Below are 19,004 nucleotides of genomic sequence, written 5' to 3'. Positions count from 1 at the left end.
TCCATGAAAGGGGGGCAGACCTGAAACCAGGTGGTGCCAGGAATGACCCCTGGCTGCCGGGAGGTAGGGGAGACAGAATTCTTTCTGCCCTAAGTCTTTGTGCCTATAGTACCTTTAGTGCGAATCACCTATTCGCCAATAGCAGAACCAAAAGAATCCGGTGGAGAGCTTTCTCCCTGTGTTAAACCTTCACCTTGGATTTTCAGGCAGAGCTCAAATGCTTCCTTCTCCTCTGGGTCATCTTTCCCAATCCTCCCCAAAGCAATCACTTTCTTCTCTGTGCTCTCAGTCCACTTTTGTTACACCTCCTTCCAAGAATATTGTAGCCTGACTCACTGACAGGTGAGTCCTTGAGGTTGAGACAGAACGTTATTAATTTCTGTACGTCCGAATGGCTTTAGATATATTTGCAATATTTGCTAAATAGAGCCCACCATGCCACCCCACTCGTCTTCCCAGTTTGAGGCCATCACTGATCATTTGTTTTCATGTAATTTACCTGCAGGAAGATGAGCAGATGGAAGTTTTTCCCCGTAGGTACTATTATCCCCGGGGCATGAAGAAGAGCTGCCCAGTAGAATTTTCCCTTATAATGGAAATGTTCTCTGCCTGTGCTGTCCAATACATGGGCTGCTAACCACATGTGGATACCGAGCATTTGAAATGTGGATAGTGTGACTGAGGAAGTGAATTTTTAATTGTGTTTCATTTACATAAGTTTAAATGTAAATCGCCACATCTGGATACTGGCCACCATATCAAACAGCTGAGTCCCAGAGCTTTATTCCTCTAGCGGACAGCTTTACCAGCTGAGCGATACAGCCCTGATGCATGTCTGATTTTTATTTCTTATTTTATTTGTTTTTACACGTGTTTGATTGCTAAACAATTAAGTTGAAAGCAAGGTCCACAGAGTACTTGTTTATAAAGTAAAAATTCAGTTTATTCATCTGTTTATGACACAGTACACAAGAGGCAAAGTGTTTCACATCATAGGCTTCACTTCCAACTCCTTGGAATGTTCATTTCTTTGGCTAAAGAGACTAGACATGAGAGGCAGGCAATGCTTAGGCAACTGAAATAAAGATGGGGAGGGGGCAATGCTAACGTCATCCTCGCAGGGATGAGCATAAGGGGGCTGTTTGTTAGTCACAAGCTATTTTCTAGAACTGTTAGCTGAAAACAAAGGAACACTGCTCCTGGCGCTCATGCTGTCATGGGCTCAGTCATCCCCACCGCACAGGTACAGCAGCGCTTTCTGGTAGTCGCCCTTCGTGTCTTGCTATAAATGGCCGAGGAGAAAAAAGAAATTCAGTATCAGCAAAAAGACCCAAGGTCTGCAACAACATACAAGCAGGCTCAACGCATAGAGAGCCTCCCTGAGCAGCAACAAAGACAAGACTCTGAGGGACCTGTCCAGGCACAAAGACCCAAACCATCATCAGTAGACCCTCAGGGGGTCTGAAACTAGGTGGGGGGGGGGCGTCAAGTGACATGACTACTGCGAGGGCAGAGAGAATGTGAGGTAGTAGGGATTAACACAGCAAGGAACCAGACCCACAGAACCCAGCCTGCTCTTACTGCAGTGAGGTCCTGTATGCACCACCACTTTTCTCTCTGGCCTGCGTGCCTCCAGAGAAGAGAGGTACTTTCCTCCTCACCGTGCTGTTTCCAGGATTCTTAAGGTCACGTGGGAATAAGCTAGTGAAGTGAGGAAATGATTACTAGTGGGCTCATTGGTCCCTAAACTTTAAACACGTGCCCTAACAAACCTGGGTGTACCAAACCCACCTCAAAATTCATCCTTTGTAACCACGGACATGCCTTTGAAATTTGCAGGGTCTTCTGGAAAGGGGGGCTGCAATGCCTGTCTGAAGGACACGCCAGGGGGCCGATGTGTGTGCAGCCACTCCTTGCATGCAAATGCTCCGTCTCTCCAAAATAGAGAGACTGAATTGATGGGAGATGGAAGTTCTGTGTAACTAAATGTTGCCAGGCCTATCACAGAGGATTTTCAAAAAATGGAAACAGTTGACCCTTTAACAAGGCCAAAGTTAGGGGCACCAACTCTCGCCCCTGCCCCGTGCTGACAAAAATCCGCATATAACTTTTGACTCCCCCCAAAACTTAACTACTAATAATAGCCTACTGTTGACCAGAAACCATACCTGCAACATAAACATTAACGCACATTTTGTATGTCATATGTATGATATACCGTATTCTTACAATAAAGTAAGCTTTAGAAATGGAAATATTAAGAAAATCAGAAGGAAAATACATTTACAGTACTGCACTGTATTTATTGAAAAACATCTATTGATTTTCAACCAGTGCAGTTCAAACCTGTGCTGTTTAAGGGTCAACTGCATAAAATGCAACATTTAATTGACCTCGGGCTCTTCAGGAGGATGTCAGCAAGTCTTGCAGGATCATTGGCATGAACACCAATTATCACTGTAGAACAGCAGATGTGGGAAGTGTAAAATATTTGCCTGTCTCTATAAGATCCTAGGACAAATCGTTAATGGCACTTTCTAAATAAACCGCTGATACCTGAGGACTAGCACCTCTTCCCCAGTGAATTAGAAAACCACCATTCTGTCATAATTCTGACAGGACACCAGCCTGGGGCTCCAGGGCCTTCTAGACGGCCAGGAAGGGCCAACACGTCACCACGGGGCTTACCTGGATGCAGTAGTACAGGGACTTGCCGTACTTCCTCTTGAATTCAGACCTAATTTTCAACATGTCCACTTCACTGCGAGAGACCATGATTCTAATCAGGACTTTGTCGCGAGTCCCCTTGCCCTGAAAGTCAAGCACATGTTCCAAGTTACAATTCACTGACAACATTAATCCAGTAAGTTTTCTTGCACATGGAACTCATCTGGGTTCTTGAGGCTGCCCTTTAAGAAACTGCAAAGGTAACGATGAAACTGCTCCTTTAAGAAAAATGAGCATCTTGGAATTTCAAACACTCCAGGATGACATCAGCACAAACCCCCACTTTGTGCATTCAACAAACGTGTACGGAGCATTAACTACTGCATGGTTCAGTTTAGTAAGTGTGAGAGTTTAATATGTAACAAACAGCTCCTGGCTCTCGGGGCTTAGAGAACACAGGCCACCACACTTTCACTGTGGCTCTGTGCCAATGTGAATGGTGTAAACAATAAAGACCACAGAATTTACTTTCAGAGTCTCAGACCAGAGGCACTGAGGAACATGTCCTATTTGACCAAAACCCTAGGAGAGATGGGAGAGGTGGTGTGGGCAAGGGATGATGCAGGAAGGAGTGGGAGGGCCAGGAAGGTGGAAAGCACAAGGGACATCTGAGGCGCAGAAAATGGGATGGGATTGTGGGAAGAGACAGTCGTGGGGCCGCCTTTAGAGTCGGACAGACCTAAGTTCAAATCTAGCTACGTTATTTCAGGCTAGTTAAAGCTTTCTGAGCTTCAGTCTCCTGATCTGTAAAGAATATGTCACAGGCCAAATGGACTTTTTGGTAATGATTTAAGATCAAGTAAGTAGCACAATGTCTCCCGCACAGTGGGTTGCTTAATAATCTCTCCCTTCCTTGCCCGTCTTTGCTCTGGGGTAATGGAAGACCATCACTGAGAAGTCTGAGCAGGAGTCAGACACGATTACCATCTGGTACTTTATTTTCTACCTGCGCACAAACACACGTTCAAGAAGGTAGGAGAGAGAGACAGAGAAGACTGACTTGTGGTTTTCTCACCTGTCCGATACAACCACAGCTGACTAGTACATTCCTGCACCCAGACGGCAGTGTCCCTTTCACCAGCCACTAGTCAAGGAGACTTATAGTTCGGGGCACAAAAGAAGAAAAGCCCACTGTGGAAACATGGACCCCTCAGCTGGCTGCCCTTACCTTCATGGAGTCGTACAGTCGGTCAGCAAAATACAGCGGCTTGTTCTGAATGCACTGGACTGTGGAGTGAAGAAAAGGGGTCAGCTACTCCTCTCCTCACCAGGGAGGAGTGAGGCCCTGACCCCGGGCCACAAATAAGATGACCTAATGTAACAGGAACAGGCTGCAAAATGGGAAACACTAAGGGAAAACCTGGGCTCCTCTGAAACTCGGCTCCACGGTGATTTTAAACCAGGGGATCTTGAGGGCTACAGGATATGTGAGTTTCCCCAACAGGGCCCCTTTTGTTGTTATTTTATTCTTCCTGGGCAACTCCTCGCTCTACCAACATAAGCGTCCCTCAGTTTCATACCTTAAATTTCCTCAGTGAAGATTATACAACTACCCAAGTCATCTAAAGGAGTCACACCTCCCAAACACACTTGAATTAACAGGATGGCCACTTGTTACTTCTGCTATGGCAGTTTACTGAAAGCTGATGTCCACTATAGATGGGAGGGGAGAGCCACATGCTCACCCAGGTTCAGGAAAGCATTTTCCAGGTCTCCTTTGACCTCCTTCTTGATGCTCTCCAGCATGTCATAAGGGCTGTAGCTCTTGTACCTGTCAAACACTAAGGAAAAACAAAAAATTATTACTAGAACAGAGCGGCTGATCAAAGCTGTCAATGATCACTCCCATGGTTACGCACCATGATAAAAATAAACAAACAAATGAGGATGATCACAGCATCTTAGAGGGTTAGGGGTTGCCGTGATGGACCAGAGCTGACCCTGCACCGGTTGACCTGGGACAGCTGTACTGAATGGCACTGTCCTGAATGGCACGGCCAGACCACATTTTTTGACCATCTTCAGCTCTGAGTGGAGCCTTCTATTTGGAAGCAATGAGTAACAGTACATAGTGCCCAGGAAAGTCCATTTACTTCAACAAATACAGCATGATAAAATGATCCTAGAGAAGAAGGGGCAGCAAGATACAGCACCAAACATGGAAAATAGGAGAAAGAAGGATCCAAAATGGAAGGGAAGGGCCAATGGACTTGGTGATGGAAAAATGAGTGAGATTATGGGGTACAAAGTAGAGAGTGAACTTTGTTCTGGCAGACCCACACCCCAACACATAACCAGCAGGCCTGGCCGAGAGGACCATCCCGAGGCTCTAGGACCTCCTCAGCACAGCACCCACCTTTCTGGAGGTGACACACACTCCGCTCGGTCATGATGCTGATCCACTTGGGCACGTCTGTTCCTTTCCTCTTCACTCCAGCATCATAGAGGTCCTACAAGCACAACCAACCAGGAAAGTTGACTATGTGGTCCAGAGTAAGGTCATAAAAACTGTCATGCAAAAAAACCCCAAAAACCTATACACTGAAAATGCCAAATGAGAAAGGACAGTTGCACTGAAGACACAGGCAGCAATGTAGTATTTAAGTCAAAAGTTTTTCTTTTTAAAGGGTAAAAAGTCTTAATCAAGTCTTCACTAGGCACAAAGTATGAGACTAGATTATTTGTGAGGTGGGTGCCGTACACATCGATTTCCTTGAATGCCAAAGGGAGAACCAAGAGCTTCTATTCCTACACAGAAGGACAAGCAAATGTTCATTAGTACACCCAGCCCTCATTCCTTTGGTACTTTGGATGGCAAATAAGCTAATGGTTGTCTGCTGAAGACAGTTACAGATCAGGTACCTATACCCATGCTTCTTAGAGACTCAGAAAGTCTCATTTTTAGTTTCTGGAAAATCTAGGGGCTACAAATCATGCTAAGAATGGCAAGGAGGGAAGAAGAAAGATTCATTCAAGGTTAAGATACTCATTAAGTGACCACCCACCATCTGGGGGTTGTAAAACCTAACCTCTGTCACTTCATGTAAAAACCTTCTCTACCTCCTGCTAAAAGTGCTGTGAGAAACACACGGAATTTTAAAACTAAAATGAATTAATTTTCTCTGCAGCTCTTATAAAATGCTTTGAGATTAGCTGTTGACCCTCTGGAAAAGGCATGCAGTTCACAGTGATCTGAACCAGCTTAACAAACAGTTCTCGGTGATTCGCGACTGGAACCATCGAAAGTGCTATTCAACCAGACAAGAAGGGTCTCTGCCACCCTCCCCTTCTCCCTCACCACAAAGGACAATAAGCCTTCCTATCCCTGGCTGTGCCTCCACCATTTTCTTCCACTCTGCTATGTTGTTTATGTAGCAAGTGCACACCAGTGCACACAGCCTTAGCACACTCTGCAGAATCTGGTACTTTCATACAAGCAAAGCCTGAACAAGCATATGTGACTCAGGTATTGATCCTACAATTCATACCAGCATCAAGAGGGAATATCTTATGATAACTACTGTTCCCAGAGAGTGAAAATGAAGCCCACAAATTTGACTTTCCTCCCTTCCAAAAGTGGTGCCTACTTCCCTTTGCACTAACTATAGGCTACACATAGTGACCCACTTCTAACGAAGGGTATGACAGAAGTGACACTGTGTGACTCCTGACATTAGGTGATAATAAGCATTTGGCTTCCTCCTTGCTTTCTCTCTTGGATCACTCACTTTGGGGAAAACCAGCTGCCAGGTTGTGAGGATACTCGAGCAAGCCCTTAGAGAGGCCCATGTGGAGAAATAGTAAGGCCTCCTTTCAACAGTCCTATAGACGGGTGACCTTGAAAGGAGATCCTCCTGATGCTGTCAGGCCCTCAGATGATGCAGCCCTGGCCCACATTTTGGCCCCACCCTCATGAGAAGTCCTGAGCCAGAACCACCCAGCTGAGCCCCTCCCCAATTCCTGTCCCAAAGAAACTGAGAGATGTAACTTAGGGCTACCACTAGGTTTGAAGGTAAACTGTTACACAGGATCGATAATTACTAAGTAGACTACCTAGAGATTTGCTGGAAAACAGAAACTCAAACCGAGAAGCTCGCTTACCCGAGCATCCTGGTCAATCAGTTCATAATCAATGACGGAGCCATCCTCTGCTCTTCTACCCTACGGAAGAAAACAAAATTAAGAACATCAAATACGTTCCTTTGTATATTTTAAAGTTGAAAATGGTATCTTCTCCCCAACTCTTGTAAGCCGTTATTTAATTTACTGAGCAAACACACACTTAAAAGTTTTTCTTCACTTGGGATGCCTGGGTGGCTCAGGTCATGATCTCACAGTTCATGGGTTCAAGACCCACATCAGGATCTGTGCTGACAGCTCAGAGCCTGGAGCCTGCTCTGGATTCTGTGTCTCCCTCTCTCTCTCTGCCCCTCACCCGCTTGTGCTCTCTCTTTCTCAAAAATAGACAAACAAACAAATATTAAAAAAATTTTTTTTCTTCATTTTGAAGTCTAGACAAGACTAAGGATTGGTACAACTGAGGTAGTGAAGTGGGGGGAGGGGTGGGCCTCACCATCATCAACCCCCCCCCCCTCCTGGGATAGGCACTTTACAGAATTCCCTCTACCTCCAAAAAAAAAAAAAAAAGCTACCGATATTTAGTTCCCTCCCTCAGTGAGCTTACAATCCTGATGGAAAAATAGCGTGGAACAAAGATAAAACAACACAGTAATCCATGGCTTAAGAAGACATGAAATGCAAAAGAAGGGAGAAGTCTGACAGCATAGTCAGCAAAGTCTGTGGACAATGGGGTAGGGCTGGGGTGAACACTGAAGGATGTGTCAAATGAGGCTAGTAAAGGGGATGGGGAGAAAGGCACTCCCCGTGGGAGGAACAGCACAGGAAGAGGCTGAGCGCGGCCACAGGTCAGTGAGGTGCCACGTAGCTACAGGGGAAGGGAGGCAGGGGGGAATCCTAGGAGGATTAAATTAGGGAAGGGCAGGATATAGGGACCTTTTTATTTACTGTTTTTAATGTTTATATTTGAAAGAGAGTGAGTGCAAGCAGGGATGGGGCAGAGAGACAGTGGAGACAGAGGATCGGAAGCGGGCTCTGTGCTGACAGCAGGGAAGCCGATGCGGGGCTCAAACTCACAAACCGTGAGATCACGACCTGAGCTGAGGTCTAACGCTTAACCGACTGAGCCACCCAGGTGCCCCTGGATACAGGGAACTTTTAAAGGCAGCAGAGAATCTGGATTTGATGTAGCAGAAATGCCTGTGATCAAGGGAGTGAAATAGTGAAGGCAGCCTTCAACAGATGGGTGGTTGGTGGTACACAGGGTGAGGAGTCGCCAGGGAGGGCTGTATGGAGTTGTTACAATAATGGAGATGTGAGTGGGCAGGATGCAGCATGCCAAACAATCATCTGTCATTAAGGCTCCTGGAGAAAATCATTTCTCTTCCCTCCCCCGGCACAGAGGCTTTAAATTGCACACTGGTCAGGACTCAGAGGGAAATGCCTTTCATCCACATGTCTGCGTTAACATTAACAAACAAAGACCCCCTCTCCAGGCAAAGGACTACCTGGGCAAATCCTCTCGTAAGACGTGAGAGCAGAGAGAACAAAAGAAAAAACAAGAGGGTCACTTCCCATTGGGTCCTATGTGGCTATAGATAGAGGCAAAGTGACCTTCCCCAAGTCATGTGGCGAAGGCTGCCACATAATCCAGGCCAGGACTTGAGAGCTGCCTATTCCTCCTCTGGCCCCAAAGTCCACTTGACCATGCAGTTTCTCAGGATAAGAAATCCTATTATACAAAAATGACATCTCTGCAGTGACAGTGCAAACCCACTGTCAGAAATGAAGCTGGCATTTCTGATGCAGGCACAGAGGATTGACTTAATTCGCTCCCAGGTATAAAATGCGGTATGTGACTTGCCTTGGGAGGAAACAAGGACAAAGAAATAAACCGGAAACCAACCTTTGCAAGGGCAACCATCAGCTTGCGGAAGTCACCGGATGTGTCAGAAATGATGTCTTTCTCCAGATCAGTCTTGTACACTTTGAAAACAACACGTCTGGTTTTATGCTTCCTGCCTGTGCAGCCAGCCAGCCACCCACCCCAACTGCCCCCTGCCCCACTAAGCCTCTGGGAAGCAGAAACAGTTGTGGCAGCATGGATGTATCCACCCAAATGAGGGCAGATGGTCTAAGATGATTTTTAGACTCACAAAATCAGAGCTAAATGTTATTATCAGTGACAGGAGATAGGCAGGGCTGGATCCAATCAGGCATTCTCAAGCTCACCTTTGATCAGTGACCTCTTTTGTAGCTAAAATACTGGTTCCCAAACTCCTTGACTAGGAATAATCACTTTGAAAAGGAAAAAAATTGGAGGGCTACACACACACACACACACACACACACACACACACACCTGTGCTTTGTTATCCACTGAATGAGAAACTGCACAATGGCAAAAACTTGTAGGAATTAAATATTACACTTAAATGAATCTGTATTTTATTATTCAAATAGCTTCTACATTGAAACCTAGTAACAGATACACATGTAAGCTGCATCATTTATTCTAGCCACAGCCTCCTGTAGTGCTTGGTGCACACAGATCCACATGCCTCTTGCAATAATTATCCACAATCCAGAGTTGGGAACTTCTTAAGCAGAGACTGGAAAGCACCCAATACATTAAATCCACGTACACTGCTTTCTACTTCCCTCACCAGACCCTTAAGGAAAAAAAATTGTTTTCTCGCCTTTCCCTCCTGCCTATCCTTTTATAGAAGTTCTAGCAGAATGTAATAACCAAAACCCAGGCCACAAGAAGGTAGAAAAGAGGGACCTGGACAAGGGCAAACCCCTGGACGGTCCAGATGGCATTTCTGCATACGTAATCTGGGCATCCTATCCCCAGCACTAGCCCAGGTAGCCATGACGGGGTTACAGAAATTGGTCTGACAAGCTGCATCACAGAGCGGGAGCTACTCACTTTCCTTGTAGACTCTGTTAATTTCCTGAAGCTCTTGGTTGGTCCTTGAGCAGATGATCTCAATCAGGGAGTCCTCATCAGTCCCCAGCCCCTGTGAACCAGGCAGCACAGACATCAGCAGGGGAAGTTCTCCAGGCCATTAGCCTACTTCTCTGATCTCAATCAGGTAAATCGCAAACATGGATTGGGTCAGTTAGCATGCTCCTTTCTACATTCCTACCTAGGGGATCTGTACTATATTCCTCAGCACAACATAATGTTATTTCCTATGTCTATTTTCTATGTGCGAATGTTAAAAATACATATATATGTATGTATATCAAATGGGAAGAGACAGTAATGGGATACACCAAAATGTTAAAAGGGGTTGCCTTTTGGTGATGGGTTTACAAAATGAGTAACTTTTTCTTCTTCCTATTTTTCTTTATTTTTCAAATTATTTTAATAGATGGGAAATTTTTCTTTATTAAACAATTCTGCTCAGTAATTTAAAATAAAGGAAGAGAGAGAGAGTTTGTTGTCCTCTGCAGCCAGCACCACTGGAAGGGAGTAAGTCTTTTTACCAGGGAAAGGTACAGATAAGATAAAATTTTTAGCTTCACCTCTTTGAAATGTAAAATTGGGTTAATGTTAAAAATTTCATTCTTGTACTTCCACTTTCGCTTGATTACTATGCACTCTTCAGGCATTTTAGGGAAGCAAAAGGAAATAATGAAGTGCCAAATAAACCTAGACACCAACACTTTATTAAGGAATAAGAATTTGATGGGTGATGTATTCAAATTTAATATATACACTTTTGAACGTGCCAGATAGCTTGAAAGGACTCAATGAAACATGTATTTCAAAGCTGGCTTCATGATCAAAGTCAAGATTTAATAATCAGGATTCTCTAATACTTGTCTTTCCGAATATGGAAATATCACTTTGAACTAAGTAGAATTACAACTGTTTAAAATGTAAATCAATTATAAGGTGTTAATACAATACGAAACTTACTTATCCACATGAAAAGTGTGTCAGCTATTAATTAAACTTATTAGAGTTTATATGCCCCTGAAAAGTGGTTCATATAATATAAGCTAAACCTCAGGTTAATGGTTAATTTTGAATTTTATTCATAATCTAATCTACAAGCAAATGCCTCTTCTTCTGAGTTTTTAATCATGACGTGTAGAGGTTCTAGCAAAGCCAAACTTTCTTTCCATCTTAGCAAAAGGTCCACGCAACATTCTACACAAATGTTATAGGATGACAACTGAGTGTCTTCAAATATTTTAGGGGGTAGGCTTTCAATCTCGAGATGATAAAAATATAGACTAGAAATAATTCATGTATTGGAAGAAATGCCATATCCTGACACTGTTGAAATATAAGACAGGTATATCAACATAAGATGTTTTCTTCCATCGCTGATACGCCAGTGTTAATATCTGAGAATTCTAACAGTGTTTTTATCTCTATTCAAAGGTGACCTTGGCAATTTCCAAAGCTTGGCCCAAGCTTTCCACAGATTGTCTACAATTCCTATCACAAGGGCAACTTCTACCGTAACATATGGCTAATATTGCCACTGGTATTGCCAGAAGTCAAAACAGATTTTTTTTAAGCATAGTTCAGTTAATGTCACTTCGAGCTTTATGGATTTCAGAAGGGTACTCAACTGTAATAGCTAATGGAAGAGCTGGCACCAGGTCAAAGATTTAGTCGTCAAAGCACCTTTCATTGGGCCCAATTACAGAGATTACAATGGTGACTGACAGCTCGAACAGGTCTGTTTCAAGTCACTAATACCTAGTCATCGATACTAGTAAGATTGTACGAATTACAACTAAATAGATTTTTGACGAAAATAAGATAAACTGATCTGAAGTGATGATGGTCAGAAGAAACCTAGGACAGGCTGACTTCCATGACTCCAATAAACCCACGATTTGGTTTTCAGGAGTGCTCTTTTTATCAAGCAGGGTCATTAAATGTTGTTGACATTTTATCATTTGTAATTCTACCTTCTCTGCAATATAGCCTACTTAGGAAACTCAGAGCAAGTCAGCTCAAATAAACTGAGTACAGGTTGGACTAGGCTGGGGAACTGAAGGAAGAAAGAGATTTCCTAACAAATCTTTCAGCAGCCCTGAGCTATCAAGTCCTGGGCAATGGAAGTGCCCGGTGTGAGAAGCCGCCTCACTCTCGAGGTGCTCTCTGGGGAGAGAGATGACATGAACCGTGACATCAGCTCTGGTGACAGGCTTACAGCTTGGTCCTTCATAATTCAGGAACAGGCATCATAGAAAGCGCACTCGGACTTAGAATAAAAAATGAGAGCTATAGCATTCCCCTGTACTCTGGAGGCTTTACCCAGTTTTATCAGCAGAGGGCAGTATCAGATTATTCAAAGTGTTACAGGCACACACTACATATAAAACGGGTTATATTTTGCTGTAAAATGCCTTTATGTTTATGCATCTATCACATTTATATAATACTGGATGTTTTAGGTATGCACAAAATTCAGGGAGTTTCTAACCTGGAATTTTTACTATCTAATGTAACTGAAAATTCTAAATTAACTTTGCAAAAGCAAAAAGCAAACAAGAGATAATCTGTGCTACAATACTTTGAACAAAACACAGGTACCATTCACAATCTGAAACCACCCTTTATATACACTATGATGTTCTGATTTTTTCCTGAATTTGAATCAAACAGTGGGACTGACAGGAGAAGGTCAGAAGAAGAAACACTCAAGACCGCATAGGCATAATTTGCAAGCTTCACTTAACAAAAGCTATGAGTTTTACTTTTGCCTCAATATCACAACAAATCTTTTTTTAAGAAGGAAGTGCAATCAAGGAAGTACTTTTTCCAAATGGTAATTCCAATTGCCCAGGTGCCGAGCAGTAGCAGCTGGTAACTGACTTCTCAGCATCATGAAATTTCTTTACAGTCTTAAAAAAAGTAATTGAAATATTTTTGGTACAAATCCTGAGACTTATAGCTCCAGTTCATTAAAAAAAAATGGTTCCAAATGAGAATTCAACAAAACTGAAAATCACCTAATTATACTTAGAAAGCTGTAATTTACAAATATTAATGGCAGATTTGACAGAGATTACATCTCACACATGTTTACCTTCATGGAGGCTTTCAGCTCAGAAGCATCATACTGAGCAGGTGTTTTCAAGAGGCCCAAAATCACGGTCTCCAGGTGGCCGGACAAGGCTGACTTCAGTGCTGATGTAAGTTCCTTCAGAAAAACGGGCAAGAACGTGGAAAAAAACAGGTTGGTAACCAATGTTCCCTTTAAAACTGGTGAATGAAACAAAAGTAAGTGGGATGTGTTTTGTAAGGCAGGTTGTGATTCCTTAGCCACTCTGGGATCTCAGACCAAACTGTCCCTCAACTGCATTCCCCTCAGTGGACCCAGATGTCAGAAACAAAAAGATCAGACTGCTCTGACAAAATCCCTTCACATCCAAGCTGAGCCATCTTCTCCCAGTCATTAAAAGGAAACCAGGGCAGTATGCAATTTCTCAGAAAGCTAGGGGTGTGAGGACACTTTATAACACCCTCGCAAGTGATAACCACTCATAGAATACAGGGCACTTTCCAAGCTCAAGGCCTCTGCTAAGAAGGAGGTGGTTAGACTAGGGAGCCCCCTGTAAAAGATGTTTATGCAGCTGCACTAGAGGTGGCTGCTAAAAGTCTCCGAGGAACCAGAGGCCCCACCATGGGTGGAAGTTGGATCATGAAGTTTTCCTATGCAAAACACTTCATCCAGGACTGACAAAACATCTGTTTGTCCATACCAAACTGGGGCCGAGTTGACAGAGCCGATGGGAGACTGAAGTCCCCCTTTCTCACCCCCTTGACTTTCCCGCTCTGTATTATATCTTAAGGTTTTCACTGTCATAATTAATGTAGATTTTAAGTCAGAGGTCTGAGTCAGCACCAATGTATGCAGACAAATACACCAATTCAACGTGTCTTTTATAGCTGCTTCCTTGACGATTAAACTTCCTACACATCATGAGCATTGAGTGATGCCTGAACTCTCCCACTGTAATTATTTTCCTTTCTTTTCACTTTTTCCCTGTTCTCTCCCTTCTTTCTTTCTCCCCTGCTTGCCAGCAGCACCTCACAGCAACTATAATGGTGCCAGGAGATGATGTACAGTCTGCTTCTGGCAGAATCTTTGCAAACCATTCATAGGTGGTGAGAGCTGAGATGGATCTCAGCAATCACCTGGCCCACCCCTTCCAAACCTACTCTCCTCTGATTCCTGGTGTTCTAGTAACACACAGCACCTAGAAAGGGACTTGAAAAGCAACACCTGCCAATTATAGCACCAATTTTCCAATTTGGAAATTTGAGGTTAGGGAATTCCAAACTTAGCCTACCCTTGACACTCCTCGACCCATTGTCTGTTCAAACTCAAATAGCATTTGGGTAGCTACTGACTTCTTCCACTTCTATTATAAACTCCTATTGGCATTCAACTTCCTGCTTCTCACAAGGTCTAGCACAGAGCTTTGTATGTAACAGATACCCCAGAAAAGTTTGATAAATAAAACATTACCATTCCTTATATGGAGAAATCTGGCATCTGCTTGAACATGAAAAAACAAAACAGAAGACCGAGGTTCTCCCCCAGCTCCTCTCCACTTCTATTAGCTCTGCCCATGGTCTTCCTTTTTTTTTTTTTTTTTTAATTTATTTTTTTTTTTAACGTTTATTTATTTTTGAGACAGAGAGAGACACAGCATGAACGGGGGAGGGGCAGAGAGAGAGGGAGACACAGAATTGGAAGCAGGCTCCAGGCTCCGAGCCACCAGCCCAGAGCCCGACGCGGGGCTCGAACTCGCGGACCGCGAGATCGTGACCTGAGCTGAAGTCGGACGCTTAACCGACTGAGCCACCCAGGCGCCCCTGCCCATGGTCTTCAAAGCTCATGACCTAGGCAGCCTCAGCCCATATCACTAACATACTCTACAATACAGAGCTTTCTCCTTGACTATGCAGACAACTCATTCAAAACACTAAGGTTCTACTTCCAAAATCTCCTTCGGAAATTATCTCAAGTAATTTATGTATCTTTCTGCACACAATGACAATTTTCCTTAGCCCAAGACTGAGAGACATCACGAATCAGTAGGATAGTGAACTGTCCCCACCACACACAAAGCCTGTGTGATCAATGAACCCTACCATAATTCTGGTAACATGTTCCTTCCAACATAGTATATGAGGGCTTTGTTCATCTATCTACTTGAAATCAAGACCCAGGCATCTCTGTTTCCATATACACTTATGTGTACACATCCAAGTGTGTTCTAACACCCCACTCTGTAAGTGACAGATGAGGAAGCAATTACAGGCATAGTGTCCAAACAGGTGAGACTTCTGCTCCACCTGGAACTCAGTCCTACCAGCTCCCAGATCCTTGTAGAAAATTGGAGAAATAAAGCACTCCCCTCATGGCTCACTACAAAAGACTGCAAGTCTAGTTGGAAAAAAGCATTTTAATGCACATGAGATAACAGAAGCCAGATTCTTCCAATTGTTTGAGTAGGTGGGGGTTGGAGCTATAGAAGGCCTTGACCTGCAACTCTCAGAACCCTGGTGGTCATGTCAACCCCAAGAAAAGAAATGTCTTTTCCAGAAGCCTTCCAGCTCACCTCCACTGTGGCTACGAGTGAAAGCCGTTAAGTCAAACAGGAACTGCAGGAAGCCACGCTTACTGCACTGTCCAAGAATAAATCAAAAGCTTTTAATAGCAAGAAGTTAAAAATAAAACATCCCGTCCTTAAAAATAAAATTTCCTAACACTGCAACAAAATAAAGGATGAACAAATGCTGGGTTGTTCCTTAACCACTAGAGCACAAGCAAGGAAAAAGCTCACAAAGGCTCTTTAAATAGTGGGAACATGGCATGTTGAAGATAGCCTAGTAGACCAAATGAACTACTAACTAAGCCCAAGAATTCAAGTATATATATATTTTTTAAGAATGAGGAGAACCTACCAGGATCAATCCTAAGGGAAGTCTAGGGTCCTCAGATTAGAAACATCTTATCAAGAGCTAGCAGAAGTCATAAAGATGAAATGAGTTGCTACATATAAAGAACTACATGCCTGGCACAAAGCAAACATTCTAGAAATGAGACATGTTGTTGATAATCCCTAGTCCCTCCTAACTTTCCGTTCCCAGCAGTGCTCCCTCCATACTCTCTGGTTGGAGGAGGGCATATAGTCTTTATGGTTGAGCTCCAAGCACTCCAGGGGGCCATGAAGTGTGTGAGTGATGACTCTTACAAGGATGTAAGAGGAAAACCTCGGATATCCAAGGAAAACCTGGCTCTTGCTGGGATTAGCCAGAATCCATTAAAAGAAAAAGCAATGGCTGAGGAAATGAAATGGAACAAGGAATACCCTCCATCCCTGAAATTGCTTGTACCTTTTTGGTCCTTCTCTGGTAGGCGAAGGCAATATCCTGTCTCTGTTCATTGCTGCGGTTGGTCAAAATGTTGACGATGGTGACCTCATCCACACCTACGGAGATACAAGTTGTGAGTAGTTAATAACCCATGTGCTCTAGTCTTCTGGGCTTATATTGAAGGTTTCAAGCAGTTTTTTCAAACTGTTTTCCAAATACTGTTTTCCAAACTATAATGCCAAGACATCAAGGTTTGTTCTTTTTGTCAGTATCCTCCACCCAAGGTGTTTACCAAATTTTTATCCTGACAGCCTCAAACCTCAAGTCTAAATGGACCTTTTGAATATCTGCATTTAAAAATAAACTACTTTATTCATAAATTGGTTTCTGGAATCAACCGTGGGAGGTGTGTTTATGGGGCTTTGGCAGTCAAATGGAACAACAAAGATTTAGGAGGATTTTAAATGAAGGTCCCCAAATTGCCATTTAACTGGGGATTTAATAGACAGTAACTGTGAACTGAATTAATTGAGACAATTATTTATATTTATTGCAGGATTACAGCTATATAAGCAGCTAGGTATAATTTCTATAATTATAGAAACTGTCATGACAAATGAGTCAGATTTAATATGGCAGTTGTATTTTAATAGCATAATTGATTAATGCAATCATACTTATTGAAGACTAAATTGTTTTTTAAGGAAAATGAATGTTCCACTGCTTTTAATCTTCAATAGCAATTTTAATAATCAATTTTATAACTTTATTAAAAAGAGTAAGTGGTTTAATCTAAATTAAATCTAAATTGGGAGTTATGAAGTGCCACCAAAATATTTTAGTACCTATTTTAATTGGAACATGTGTATTTACAAAGATAAGAATGCCTTCTTGTATCTGAAAGTTTCCAATTTTATAACAGAAATACTCCTAAAATGCCATTTAACTTAAGAAAGCACGATTTTAAGAATTCAGAAAGTGAAAGGCCTCCCTCCTGACTGATTCTGAACTTTGTTCAGTAAAACCAAGAGTCTTTTTGCCATAACTGGATAGGTAATTCTTGGGTGAGGGAGAGAACAGCAAAGCCCAAAAGGTCACATGCAAACCGCAAACAGCTTTGCCTAAAGGAAATCAGAGGAGCCCCAAAACAACAGAAATGTTAGAACTATAATGCTTTGAGGCAGAGGCAATAAGCCAACTGATAGAGGAGTCCTCAACTCTCAAGCATATTAGATCAAAATGCATTAGGTTAGATTTTCTGGGTATAAAAATAAGTAACATTTATTTTTGTATTTATATACTCATTTCAGAGTGAGTTCATACCAGTATGTTGGTCACTTATCTTAAGTGCAGCATCTATAACTTTAGTTCCGATTTTGAAAGTACCAATGTCAACAGATTAACGCAACTGCTATATATGAGATGCAGTTTTAAAGACGCTTATTTCAGCATTAGAGAGAGTATCAAAAATTAAGGGGGAAAAAAAAAAGCCCTATGTCCAATAAGAGATCTATTACATAAGTGTTCTTCTGTCCATACAATGGGATACTACCATCCTTCAAAATGATGTCATAAAATATTAATTGATGTGGAAAATGTCCATAATAAACTGTTAAGTAAAAAAAAAAAGAGAGAGAGAGAGAGAGAGAGAGAGAGAAAACACAGATGGCAAAGCAATATATACAGTGTAACCCAATTTTTGTAAAATGCATGTGTACCTACAAGAAAAGATCTAGAAACCTTTATACCAAAGTTTTAATAGTGCTCCTGTAGGTGGTAGGATTACGGCTACTGTAAAGTTTTCTTTCTTTTGATTACATGTACCTTCAAAGTTCACTGTAATATCATAAAAAGGGTTCTTTTACATACAGAGTAGTGACATGCAGTCATTGATCTAGAATCGACTAGTGACCTCCCATCAAAAGATCCCTAGCATGGTTCTAAATACCTTAATTAGAATGAAACACAATATGCATAATAATTACAAACTTCATCTATATAATTCTCGTAGGTTTCCAAAATATCCTAACACAAACTATCATTCTTCACAACTACCCAGTGAGGATCGGTATTCCTCTTTCTAGTCTGTAGATGAAGAAGCTGAAGCTCAAAGACATTCCAACTATTACAGGCGTAAACATATGCCTTCTTTGGGTCTCAGTTTCTACATCTGCACAAGAAAGGCACTTGAAAAATGACCCCAGTTCTGCTTCCAGGAAATACTAACAGATACAATCTTGCGAGCCTACCCACACCTGTGTTCTCTCTCTCACTCTCCTTAAATATTCTATGGCTCTAACTTCATGTTAGGAAAACCATTGTTTACAAATGTGTTTTTGCTTTACATTCAACTTTCTTACCCAAATCTGAAAATGCTAGAAAACAACAAAATCAATCATACCCTCAAACCTCAATTCTAGTATTTCCTGAAAACAATTTTAGGGCTGCTGACCTGAATGCATGCAACAACACTGACCCATAAAAATTCTTCTCCCTTGGGGCGCCTGGGTGGCTCAGTCGGTTGAGCGTCCGACTTCGGCTCAGGTCATGATCTCACAGCTCGTGAGTTCGAGCATCGAGTCGGGCTCTGTGCTGACAGCTCAGAGCCTGGAGCCTGCTTTGGATTCTGTGTCTCCCTCTCTCTCTGCCCCTAAGCCACTCACATTCTGTCTCTGTCTCTCTCAAAAATAAATAAACATTAAAAAAAAATTAAAGAAAAAAATTCTTCTCCCTTGGAAACAAATGCCAAGTTTATGTTTGTGGTCCTAAGCCCACGTGAATTAGAATCACACGAAGGACTTATTAAAACAGAGCCCCTTGGGCCACACCTGAG

At 42.5% G+C, this 19,004-nt stretch overlaps 1 protein-coding gene across 1 annotated transcript in view; it reads right to left on the bottom strand.

Annotated features, from left to right (window-relative positions):
• Positions 1 to 921: 921 nt before the first annotated feature.
• Positions 922 to 19,004, bottom strand: part of ANXA2 (annexin A2) — a 44,011-nt gene continuing 25,928 nt past the window's right edge. The window contains exons 4-13 of the mRNA XM_042988735.1: positions 16,193 to 16,287; positions 12,870 to 12,983; positions 9,737 to 9,827; positions 8,711 to 8,790; positions 6,829 to 6,888; positions 5,084 to 5,177; positions 4,413 to 4,508; positions 3,896 to 3,954; positions 2,689 to 2,811; positions 922 to 1,282 (exon numbers count right to left, since the gene is read on the bottom strand). Of these exons, the coding sequence (XP_042844669.1) occupies positions 1,223 to 1,282; positions 2,689 to 2,811; positions 3,896 to 3,954; positions 4,413 to 4,508; positions 5,084 to 5,177; positions 6,829 to 6,888; positions 8,711 to 8,790; positions 9,737 to 9,827; positions 12,870 to 12,983; positions 16,193 to 16,287 (872 nt within the window). The 3' untranslated portion in view covers positions 922 to 1,222. The remainder of the gene's footprint in view (positions 1,283 to 2,688; positions 2,812 to 3,895; positions 3,955 to 4,412; positions 4,509 to 5,083; positions 5,178 to 6,828; positions 6,889 to 8,710; positions 8,791 to 9,736; positions 9,828 to 12,869; positions 12,984 to 16,192; positions 16,288 to 19,004) is intronic.

This window comes from Panthera tigris, chromosome B3, assembly GCF_018350195.1.
Source record: "Panthera tigris isolate Pti1 chromosome B3, P.tigris_Pti1_mat1.1, whole genome shotgun sequence".
Classification (NCBI taxonomy): domain Eukaryota; kingdom Metazoa; phylum Chordata; class Mammalia; order Carnivora; family Felidae; genus Panthera; species Panthera tigris.
This window is presented reverse-complemented; position numbering and strand designations above follow the sequence as displayed.